We start from the raw sequence: 12,187 nt of genomic DNA, 5'->3' as shown, positions 1-12,187 counted from the left end.
TGATAACTAGTAACGTACCAAACAAAAAATTAAGTGCGGACCATCCTCGTTAAAACCTCTATGATTTTTTCTCAATTTCCTTTTATCAGTTATGAAAAACCTTCACAGCTCACATCTACCCTCCTTGCATTGTCTTTAGACCATATAATAAACTAAATAACAAACCTAAAAACAGAAAGAAAAAGAGACAGTGGACAAAGTTGAATAACAAAGAATGGGTTAGGGTTGGATTGAAGTTTTAAGTTCGAACCAAACCAAGACACCAGCTAAACTAACAGATATTGTAACTAGTAATTAAACAATAAAAAAGAGAACGAATATATTCTTTACATATTTATTAATCATTCAAAATCTGCTTCTCTAATAATTAATAATAAAAAAGGAGAAAGAATTTTCTCTTTCTGAGTTATTATTCTTATGTCCCAGTCATAAAGGGATTGTGTACAATAATTTAGGGTCTCTTGTTCTCCTTCAATCCATAGTTGCAGAGTAAGGAGGAGGATTTGTATTTGTTACGTTGGATCTGTTTAATTTGAGTCCGTGACAATAAGAATGGTGTTCAATCACTCTCGTTCTACTTCTTCGTGTAGCGACGTTGATTTTAGCTTTGCTTTTAATGATAGTAAATTCTCCGATAGAATTCTACGTATTGAGATCGTGGAAAACCTAGTTGATGATGAGCATTGTCTTGATTCCGATGGTGATGATTATTGGAACCGCCATTACAAGAGGCAAGGTGACGATATCCACCACCATAATTACCATGGTCTTTTTCTCTTTCCCACTCACCAATTATACATTTTATTTGAAGGGTTATAATACTTTGATCTTGTTTCCTTTTTCTGGTGATGATTAAACATCTTCTCTCTTTGTTTAACTGATTACCATCTTCTTTTCGAGGGTTATAATATTTTTGTTACATCTAGTTTCATATTTTCATATAATATCCAAAATTTACTCTCTTGTTTGCAGTCGAAGATCTTTACGATGAACGAATTTTGAATACAAATCAAGCCGATATAGATAATTGTGTCCTTTACGAAAATCAAGAGAAAGAGACAACTTCAACAAATGAAGAACGTCTTTCAGGTATTTAAATATATAGCTAAAAATCTTAAATTCAAGTTCTTAGTTAAATGCTTTTGTTAAAAGAAACAAAAAACATCAAATAAAAGCCCATTGTTTTTCATTACTGGGATCAGCTATAATCAATGAAATTCTTGAAATTATTATTAAGGAAATGCATGGATATATAAAACAAGAACATTATTATTCTTTCACTTGGAAGTAAATACATCCTTTGTTGTTAGTGTTTACACTTTATTTGAGTGGGGTTCCATCTATTGTCGATATAGGTGATGAATCTTCAAATAACCATGATTGGAGTTGTGATTGCTCCATAGATGTGAGAGTTAGAACATTATATATTAGTTCTCCTATCTTGGCTGCTAAAAGTCCTTTCTTCTATAAGGTAGCGACATTTATTCTTTAATTTATTCGTTAGATCTGAATATTCTTCCCAATATATTCACTAAATTATTAGTGTTATTGTTTATTTTGTAGCTTTTCTCAAATGGGATGAAGGAGTCAGAACAGACATATGTTACACTAAGAATTAATGCCAGTGGTATAGACATATACATATACAAACAGCTTCTCTTTTTCTTCTTTTATTTTTTTCATATTAATTATTTGATTAATATTAAAGCTAATTATATGTTCTTGTCTCTGCAAAAAATATTACAGAGGAAGCAGCAGTGGTGGACCTTCTAAACTTTATGTACACTAATACGTTAAGCGCTTCTTCAGCAACTGCACTGTTGGATGTGTTAATGGCTGCAGACAAATTTGAAGTTGCTTCATGCATGAGATACTGTAGTCAATTATTACGGAACATGCCAATGACATCTGAGTCTGCGTTGCTTTACCTTGAGCTCCCTTTTACTCTCTTAATGGCCGATGCAGTTCAACCATTGACTCGTGCAGCAAGGCAGTATCTTGCTTCAAGATATAAAGATATATTAACGTAATAATTTTAAGATTTCTTTTCTCATTCAATTTGAAGGCGCGTGTCTCTGTCTAACAGTTTAAACTTTTGGGACAAACAGGTTCCAAGAAGAGGTCATGAGCTTGCCCCTAGTCGGAATAGAGGCAATTCTATCAAGTGATGATCTACAAATAGCATCAGAGGATGCCCTATACGACGTCGTTTTGAAGTGGGCTAGAAGCCAGTATCCAGATCCAGAAGAGAGGAAACACGTGCTTAGCACGCGCCTTGCACGCTTAATCCGTTTCCCTTACATGTCATGCAGAAAGCTAAAGAAGATCTTATGCTGCAACGAAATGGAGCGAGAAATTGCGACGAAGCTTGTATTCGAAGCACTGTTCTTCAAGGCGGAGGCTCCACATCGGCAACGGATTCTAGTGGAGGCAGCGTCAGCTAGTAAGGGAAGTAGTAACATGTTCGTGGAGCGGGCATATAAATACCGTCCGTTGAGGGTGTTGGAATTCGAGGCTCCAAGGCAGCAATGCGTGGTTTACTTGGATCTGAAGCGAGAGGAGTGTGCGAATTTGTTCCCATCCGGTAGGGTTTATTCTCAGGCTTTCCATCTGGCTGGACAAGGGTTTTTCCTCTCAGCGCATTGCAACATGGACCAGCAAAGCTCGTTCCATTGCTTTGGATTGTTCCTTGGAATGCAAGAAAAAGGGTCAATAAGCTCCGTTGACTATGAATTTGCGGTGAGGTGTAGGCCTACGGATGAGTTTGTAAGCAAGTATAAAGGGAATTATACATTCACTGGGGGAAAGGCAGTTGGCTATAGGAACTTGTTTGCCATTCCATGGACTTCTTTCATGGCTGACGATTGTCTATATTTCATTAATGACGTGCTCCATCTTAGAGCTGAGCTCACTATTAGCCAAAACCATTCACTCCACTCTACTTAATTTCTCTATGTAAAATTGTAAATTACTCCTTATTCTACTGTTAATATCTATTTAACATATAAAAAGAAAAATTAATAATGTACATAAGAATTATTATTCTCAAGCACCTAATATTTCTCTATTGTGTCCCATTATATTTTTTTCCAATGTGGCATAATAATATATATAGTTTTCTTTCTTTATATTATGAATTAGATTTTTTTTTTCCAATTCTATGACATCTTTTTTTTAATGATTTTATACTTTTAATGTTAACGTTATTATTTTTAGGTTAAATATATTCTGTTAATTATTATATTTTCACTAAATTTATAATTGAATTTTTACACTTAAAAAATTTTAATTATTTCTTTACACTAATTTTAAATTTATAATCACATATTTGTTGTTTTAAAAGTGTTTAATTTAACGAAATATGTGAAGGCATATTTGCTAGTAAAATGTGAGATTAANNNCAACAACAACATTAAAAAAATCTAAAAAAATATTTTGTCAATCACTTTTTAATTAAATAAAATTTTCAAATCCGAAATATTTGAATTTCTTTTATCACTTAAATTAAAACCTTTCAAATCTCAAAAAGTGGATCTCTTTATTCCTAGAAAAGACCGAACTCGTAAAATTATTGACCAGATTTCAGTGGAACATTATTACCGTGTTAATTTTTTTCTTGCAACAATTGACACATAATTGCAAGAGTTTAATGGAAGATTCAATGATAATATGGTGAAATTGCTTGCTTTAAATTCAATTTTAGATCTCAGAGATAATTATAAGTTTTTCAATATCGACAAAATATGTGAATTAGTAGAACAGTTTTATCTAGATGATTTCAATAACTAAGAGAAATTTCACATTTGCAAGCTCAATATTATGAACATGATGTTCCTAATCACGTTGAATTAAGTAAGTTGTGCACAATTTTCAAGTTATGTCAAAGGTTAATGAATACAAAAAAATCTTTAACATATTATTTGATTGATCATTTGATTCACTTGGTATTAATTCTTCCAGTTTCAACTACTTCAATTGAGAGATCTTTTTCAGCTATGAATATTATGAAAAATAGATTTAAAAACAAAATAAAATATGAATTTTTTGCTAATTATCTTTTGATTTACATTGAAAAGAAGATTTTTCAAAAATTTAATACAAATTTTATTATCGATAAATTTTATGATATAAAAAAATTAACGTGCTTATTTACATTTTTCTTCTCCCATGATCCGTTGTCCCTCAATCTTTTCCGTTCCCTATTTAAGTAAGTATAGAGTAAATTATCAATTATGTTCTCGAATTTGTAAAACGCTGACAATAATAATTCTAATATTTGTTAACGATAATTATATCTTCGAAAATTTTAAAAACGCTACAAATTTGTCCAATCGTGAGGAGAATCCTTTTCCATCAAATGAAGCTTGGTGATGTGGCAAATGGAATTCCAACGTGGCATCTGTTAAGAACTTCAATCCATTTTCTTCCTGTATCCTTAATTTATGAAATCTTAATTGCCCAATTCAAATGAAATGACCAAATTAACCTTAAGTGAAACACCATATTTAACTAAGACTAAATTGGACGCGCGAAACTGAAGAGTTTCTTGGTGGTGGTCTCTGTTTGTCTTCGTCTCTTGTCTTTTTATATTCGTCTCTTGGAATTAGTAACGTCACATGCAGTCTCACGTTTGGCGTTGATATTCAATGAAGAAACCGCCATCGAACAACCAAGGTTTGGGTAAGCATTTTATGTTTCTGTTGTTCTTATTATCAATCGGTTGGGGTTTGCAATGGAGGTTTGATGATGTTGTTTTGATGTGTTGTGTTATCTGATTATGACTTTTGTGATAATTTTTGTTAGATGGCAACGAATATCACGTTTGTTTATCACCATCGGGGTTGGTTAGAGAAGGATGCGGATGGTGTGCTGAAGTATAATGGTAGTTTAGTGAGTATCATCGAGAGGGTGCATGTTGATACATGTAATCTATTCCTTGTTGAAGGCTTGTTTTTAGATTTAGGTTACACTAGGTATAATGAAGTTTATTGGTTGGAGCCATGGATAGATTTAGCTAACGGGTTACGGGTGCTCAAAAGGGATGCCGATGTGGTTAAGTTGTGTGATGCTGCACTGAGAAATGAAAACAGGGTCCACTTGTATTTTAAGCATCCAGTTGATGCGGATCCAGAGTATGTTGATGAGGCTGAGGTTTTTAATGATGAAAAAGTTGAGGTACCTCCTTCAGAAGATCAGCAAAATCATCACCAGGATCCCCCACAAAATGAAGAGCATGGAGGATCTGATAATACAGAAGTAGAGGGAGCTCCTTCAAAAAATCAAAGAAATCATCAAGATGATCCCCCACAACACGAGGAGCAGCAGCAAGAAGAGGATGAACCAACGTTGAGCAAAGGGGGGAATGATAAAGCATTGCAAAATGACATGGCTACTGAAAAGCTATCTAATCAAACTCAGGCTGCAACAATTGAAAATGAGGCCCCCAATTTAGGAGACAACCATGAGACACATGTTGAAGACCAGGAGGGACAATCTAATCCTGAAGAAGCTAATGGCAGGAGAAGGAAACACAGGAAGAAACATTCGAGGCCCCAACCATCTGGTAGAGCTCAACCCGCACCACAAAACAATAGTGATGCACATGTAGGTTAGTATATTTATTGTATATTTTTTTTTATCAAAACATGCAGTTATTCATAAATATCATGTTAATAAATTGTAGATCCTAGGAGTAATATTGTTTATTGTTGGGATTCTGTTTTACTTGCCATAAGTTGTCGGTTAATTAATAACCTAATCATATGAATGCATAATGTTGTTGAATTAGATGAGATGCCTTTTGTGGGATTCAAGGTCGGAGGCATCATCCAAGATCCCGTCCATCCGGACAGAGGATTCTGCCACCTAGGAAAGAGAATCAGGCTCGGGTGGTTGTTCCTAACCCAAATGACCATGCATGATGAAGAGCCAACTGAATATCAGTACCACTCTAAGGAGCTGCACACCCTGCCCGTTTCTGATTCTGAGGATGAAAACCCGGTATTCTCTCAGCACAATCCTGATACAAAGTTTGGCAAAATTAGATTGGAGTTAGGAATGGAGTTTGGCACGATGCAACAGTTTAAGGATGCAGTCAGGAAGTACAGTATTCAAATGGGCAAAGAGGCATTTTTTCTCAAGGTTGAACCACATAGATGCAGGGTCATCTGTTACAACGAAACTTGTCCATGGGAGGTTTACTGTACAAGGAGAAACCAGCCACCTAGTTACCAAATAAAAATATTGGTTGATGAGTATACATGTCCTATGAGTAATAGAAGTAGGTCAGTCACTTGTAAATGAGTTTCGGAGGAGTTGATTAGCAAGATTAGGATCTGTCTCAACTTGTCCCATAGAGAGGCTCGAGATATGTTCAAGGTTGAGTTTGATATATGTGTCGGAGAGAGGATGATGTTTAGGGCAATGGAAAAGGCTAAGGATGTCATTGAGGGCACAGAAAGGGAACAATATTTGAAGTTAAGGACTTACTTGAATGAGCTCCGTAAGGCCAACCCAGGATCCACTTGCCATATGAGCACAACCCCACAACAGGAAGGGTTGCCTAAGTTTAGAAGTCTATACATCTGTCTAGATGTCTGCAAAAAGGGATTCAAGTAAGGATGTAAGCCTTTTCTATGCCTTGATGGAGCATTTTTGAAGGGTTATTTTGGGGGGTAGCTGTTGACAGCCATTGCTCAGGATGCCAACAATCATCTATTCCCAGTTGCATATGGAGTAGTTGATGCAGAAATAAAGAAAAACTGGAAAGAATTTCTAGAATATTTGTTGGCAGATATCGGGGATCATAGACAATTTGATTGGCACTTCATGTCAGACAAGTAAAAGATTAGTCTTTAACTTGTGTGTTCAATTATTTTATAGTATACGTTGTCTAACTAAGTCATTGATAGGGGCTAATTTTTGCTCAACAAGAAGTTATGCCAGAGGTTAATCACAGGTTTTGTACTATGCATATGTGGAGGAATTTCAATAAGCGCTGGAAAGACCTAGAACTTAAACAGTTGCTATTTCAATGTGCAAGGGCATTGACTGATCAGAAATTTAATGAAGGTATGGATGCAATCAAGAGAATTAATACTTCTGCCTGGAAATATTTGTCTACGTATGAGCAAGAAACTTAGTCAAGGTCAAGATTCTCTGCTTGGCCTAAAATGGATAACATAATGAATAATAATGCTGAATCACTTAATGCAACAATGGTGGGGCTAAGAGGCAAGAGCATCGTTACTATGCTAGAGGAGATTAGATATTACCTCATGAAGACTATGGAAACGCATAAAGATGCACTAATGGCCTACACGGGCAAATTGGCTCCTATCCAAACAAGCAGATTGGAGAAGAAAAAGAAGGAAGAAAATTATTGGGAAGCTCAATGGGTGGGAGATGATGACCACAATGTCTTTGAAGTTAGAAGGCATGGTCGAACAGTTCGAGTCAACACTCAGGAAAGGACTTGCACTTGTAGAAAGCGGCAACTGATAGGTCTGCCATGCTGTCATGGAGTTGCTGCAATTCAAAGAAAAAATCAATGGCCAGAAGATTATGCCCACCATTGGCTGACTATGGAGGCATACAATAGAACGTACCACATCAACACTGTCCTTAGTCAAGAATATTGGACTGATGCAGAGGGCCTGCCATGTCTCCCACCACCTTACAAGAGGCCAATAGGAATGCCTACAAAGAAGAGAGCTCGACATGAATCAGAGAGACAGAGTGAGAGCTAGTACAAAATTAAGAGGAGCTATAGAAAAATAAATTGTAAATATTGCAAAAAGGTAAATAAAAACTCACTTGTTCCATAATTCTTGCTGTTGACTGTTCTCATCTATTGATGCCTGGAATGATGTTGTCTTCATAAGTAGGACATAATTTCAGAACCTGTCCTGATAAGAAGAATCATGTTGCAGATGAGGAAGATGCAGATGCACAGCAAGCACTTCAAGCAGGTCAGCCAGCAACAGGAGCAAATGTGCTACTCATGGGCTTAGAAGACATGTCAGACTCAGAGTATGAGATGTTTTGGGAGAAAACCATGGATGCAGTAGAAGAGGAGCTCACACAAGTTCACCCACACTCTAAAGTTGATGAAGAGGTAGCACATATCTCAATAACTGCTGTTTACAGTAACTTCACATGTAGTAATTAGATTTAATTTATTGTAGGCCAACATGAACATATCCGGTTCAACAAGTCATGGTGCTAGAAGGATAGCTGCTAGATCCAACCTTGCAAGGAGAGCACCAAGATCTACCAAAAGTGCTACAACAACTCCTAAAACTCCCTCCAATACTGTTGCTGCTGCTGCTGCATCTACTAGCAGGAAAAGAATCAGAGTAAAGATGCCTATTATGAGGCCCCCATTAGCCCAACCCCATCTGAGGCCCACAGCTATAGCTCCAGCAGCCCAACCCCATGTTAGGCCCAACAACCACTCCAAGGCCCAACCCACCATTTAGGCCCCCACAAATAAGACCCGTTGCACGTGCTTCAAATGCTGCTACTGGTTCAGGAGTTCCAGACTCCACAAGGACTCTAGTTGTGTCAAATGAAACTATGAATGGAGCATCTAAAACAATCACTTCTAGGTTCTCTAAGTTCATGCTAAATCTGTCAGCTTGAAGGAGACTTGGCTGTATAATTAGTTCATCTTTTGGGTTATAAGTTAATGTTTAGTTGCAATGGTTTTTTAACTTTTTGGGTTGTATGTTGATATTTAGTATGAATGGTTATTGCCCTTTGTTGGACAATTTGAGTGTTTTGGTGTCTGGTATTAAGACTGATTAGCCAGTATATAGTATTTTGGTTGGAACAATTTGTGCTAATGCTTAATGTTATGCAGACCAATTATTTTGGTTTTAATCTTGTGCTTTTAGCAAATTTGATTTCTTAAGTCTATTTAAACTTAGTTAACGTCTGAGTTACCTGTTTAGTTAGTTGCACTTCACTCCATTGATGCTTTTGTTAGTGATGCAATCGAATTCAAGACACAGATCCATTTCATTAACAAGTAAGTAAATAGCCACAACAATGTCAACATAACTTCTATGCAACAATAACACATAACATTCATCAATAAACCCTGTCCTGCATGCATCCTTTGTCCTATCTAACCAAATAAATTAAACTCATAATCAAACTCAGTACAAGTCCACCCAGAATGATACGTAGAAGCAATTCAACTCTCTTCATCTGCTCTATCATCATCTTTCGATCTCTGTGTATCGTCTCAGTCTCAACACTGGTAAATTTTCCTTTCAAGACTCCACATACATTGCATACTAGTGAGCCATTCTTAGAGCATTCCTCCACCCCAACTGATTCCTCATTAGTTTTGTCCATCCATTGAAAATAACGACACCCAGTGTTCTTCGTCTGCCCAGCACAAAAGCCATTCATCAAGCTCAATTGTCAATAGGGGGACAAATGAAGCAGAAAATTCATACATACCTTCCACAGAGGGCACCTGAAAAACCATCTTCCTGGGTTTCTCCTCGTCTTCGACTTCAACGCCACCACCTGAAGACGGCAGAAGCATATCCCATCATATGGCTTGCTTACATGTTCTTCGAGCCCTTCAGAGCTACTATTTTTCATAGACTGTGTCCTTCGATTATTATTGGACATGACTCTGCTTCCACCATGCATGGCAATGGTTAGGGTTTTGCTTTCTGGTGAAATTGGGAAAATGTTCTCTCTCAAATCTATATAAGGGAGAAAAGGGATTGAAGCCCTTAACGGATGTCACATTGGAATTCCGTTTGCCACATCACCAAGCTCAGTTTAACGGAGAAGGGTTCTCCTCACCGTTGGGCAGATTTGTAGCATTTTTAAAATTTTCGAAGGTACTACTAGAAATAGAATTTTTTCAGACGAAAATTTCAAACGAAATTTATTCCGTCTGAATGACTTTTTCATTTCGGACAAATTTGAGACAAATGTTGAACAATTTTTAGTGGAGATATTGGAATAATATATTCTGTCCTAAATTGTCTAAATTTTGTCCCAAATTTTGGCGCCAAATTTTTTTTAGATGGCGCCAAAATTTTCATACAGATTAGCAACACATTTTGGACAAAAACTATAATTCGTCCGTATTCCATCTGAATATGCGCATTAACTTCAGACGGATTTGAGACGCATTTTGAAAAATGTTAATTCTATCCCAAATTTGTCTATAATTAGTCTTAAATACTTTTATTATAACTAATCCTTCGAAGTGGACAATATTTTTTCTCACAAATTTGGGACGAAAATAGCATCATTTGTAAAATCAGTTTGAAAGTTCATCAATTTTCAAACAGATTTCAAATATTTATTGAAAACTTTTAAAATTTAGTATAAAAATATTATTTATATTTTAAATTAGTCTATGATTTGTCCCAAATATTTTTACTATTCCAAAATAAAGTTTTTTTTCCTAAAATAATCTTAATTATATATAACTTATAAAAAGGTACCATTTTTGTTTGCACCTTTCAATTCCAAAACCTCTTAATCAAAATATGAAATAATCATCATACCAATTAACATCTTATTTATTATTATACATATTTTTAAAAATTGGATTAATAGGTACGTTAGAGCTTATTTATGCAGGTTTTTTTTTAAATAAATAAGTAAATAAAATATATTAATTCCCATAATACGCATGCAGAGAAAGCTTTACGAAAACCCGCAGGGCCATTGTTCGCAAAGCACCCGCGAAATGGATTTAGTCGTCATCTCAGGAGGGGCGCACACGAATTGAAACTTCTGGTGGGGAAAGCCATTGTGTGCTTGGCGCCAACGAAATGGGTACTTTTGGTGGGGCAACCATCAAATTTAGTTGGTTTATTTTTAAAATATATTTTTTAATATTTTAAAAAGGGTATAGTATACTTTTTGTCCCTGAACTTTGGCAAAAGTTTCAAAAATACCCTTAAGTTTTATTTTGTTTCAATTTTGTCCAAGAAATTTTCGATTTGCATCAAATATACCCCAACCGCTAAATTTTCAAAAAATTTAAGACCAATCTAACAATAATGCATGAAAATGATGCTTGATTTGCTTGTGTTAAGGGTTGTTCTTATGAAACTGTTGTTGAATTGGTCTTAAATTTTTTGAAAAATTAGCCGCCAAGGTATATTTGATGCAAATCGAAAACTTTTGGGACAAAATTGAAACAAAATAAAACTTAGGAGTATTTTTGAAACTTTTGTCAAACTTCAGGGACAAAAAGTATACTTTACCCTTTTAAAAAATAAAAAAATTATTTAATTTTTTATTAAGTTAATAATTATTTTTATATAATATCAAATATGAAATAAATTACAATCTTAAAATAATTAATTGAATCATTATAGATCAACCATTAAAATATAAGACTAGTAAATTAATCTATTATTCACCATACAGTTATTTCAATGCCACTTATTATTTACTTTGCGCCAAAAATTAAAACTTTATCAAAATCGCCTTTTAGGTTCAGGAAATTTTAGTTTTTGAGTGCCTTCTCCCTCGTATCACAGCAACATACCTAGGTTAACTTGCCTTCTCCCGCCTTGTGCATGCAGCAACTCATTGACCAGCGGCAGACCCTTAAATGGAGCTCTGATCCGCGATGGATTAGTCCTTGACCTGTTGGGTTGGGGGATACCGTAGGCAACCAAAAAAAAAAAACTTGCCAAAAACCAAACCTTTTATCAGAACTGTCTTTTGGTTTCATCGTTTCGTGGTCAGTTCTTCATCTCCTTCTCCCTCCTTCTGCGTGCTCTGCCTCCGGTCTGTGGTTGCCGCTTGTGCTTCGCGCTCCTTCTGCGTGCTCTGCCTCTGTCTGTGCGTTGCCGCTCGTGCTTGGCCGCTCTTGCTCTGCCTCCTGTCTCTGGTCTCATACATCCACCACTCCAGCCTCTAATCTCACACCTCAGACCACCTCCACCATCGTCAATCGCAATCCCAGGTACCAGCCTTCACTTCTGAACAACCGCTCCGCCTCCTGCATGTGTTTGCCTCCGCCGGTCTCAGAACCCGCGCCCCTGCCAGCCTCAGACACTGCCCCTTTGCTAGATTGTTCGTGCCTCCTCTTCTCTTTGTGCATCCTCTGCAAGGTTCTAATTTTTGTGAACAGTATTTATTACTCAGCTTTGTTCTTTTTCCCTGTCTTTGCTTCAAGAACCCTAATCAT

The 12,187-nt window shown here is 36.1% G+C and overlaps 2 protein-coding genes across 2 annotated transcripts; both read left to right on the top strand.

Annotated features, from left to right (window-relative positions):
- Positions 553–2,030, top strand: LOC110262368 (BTB/POZ domain-containing protein POB1-like). Its single transcript, XM_021105454.1, has 5 exons — positions 553–736; positions 973–1,089; positions 1,356–1,471; positions 1,564–1,627; positions 1,747–2,030. The coding sequence occupies exons 1-5, from the start codon at positions 553–555 to the stop codon at positions 2,028–2,030; spliced, it is 765 nt and encodes a 254-aa protein (XP_020961113.1).
- LOC107646391 (BTB/POZ domain-containing protein At2g46260-like) lies at positions 1,752–2,961 on the top strand. Its single transcript, XM_021105776.1, has one exon. The coding sequence runs from the start codon at positions 2,125–2,127 to the stop codon at positions 2,944–2,946; it is 822 nt and encodes a 273-aa protein (XP_020961435.1). The 5' UTR covers positions 1,752–2,124; the 3' UTR covers positions 2,947–2,961.

The sequence above is a fragment of the Arachis ipaensis genome, chromosome B06, assembly GCF_000816755.2.
Source record: "Arachis ipaensis cultivar K30076 chromosome B06, Araip1.1, whole genome shotgun sequence".
Classification (NCBI taxonomy): Eukaryota; Viridiplantae; Streptophyta; class Magnoliopsida; order Fabales; family Fabaceae; genus Arachis; species Arachis ipaensis.
The sequence above is the reverse complement of the archived record's forward strand: the minus strand, read 5'-3'. Positions and strand labels throughout refer to the sequence as shown.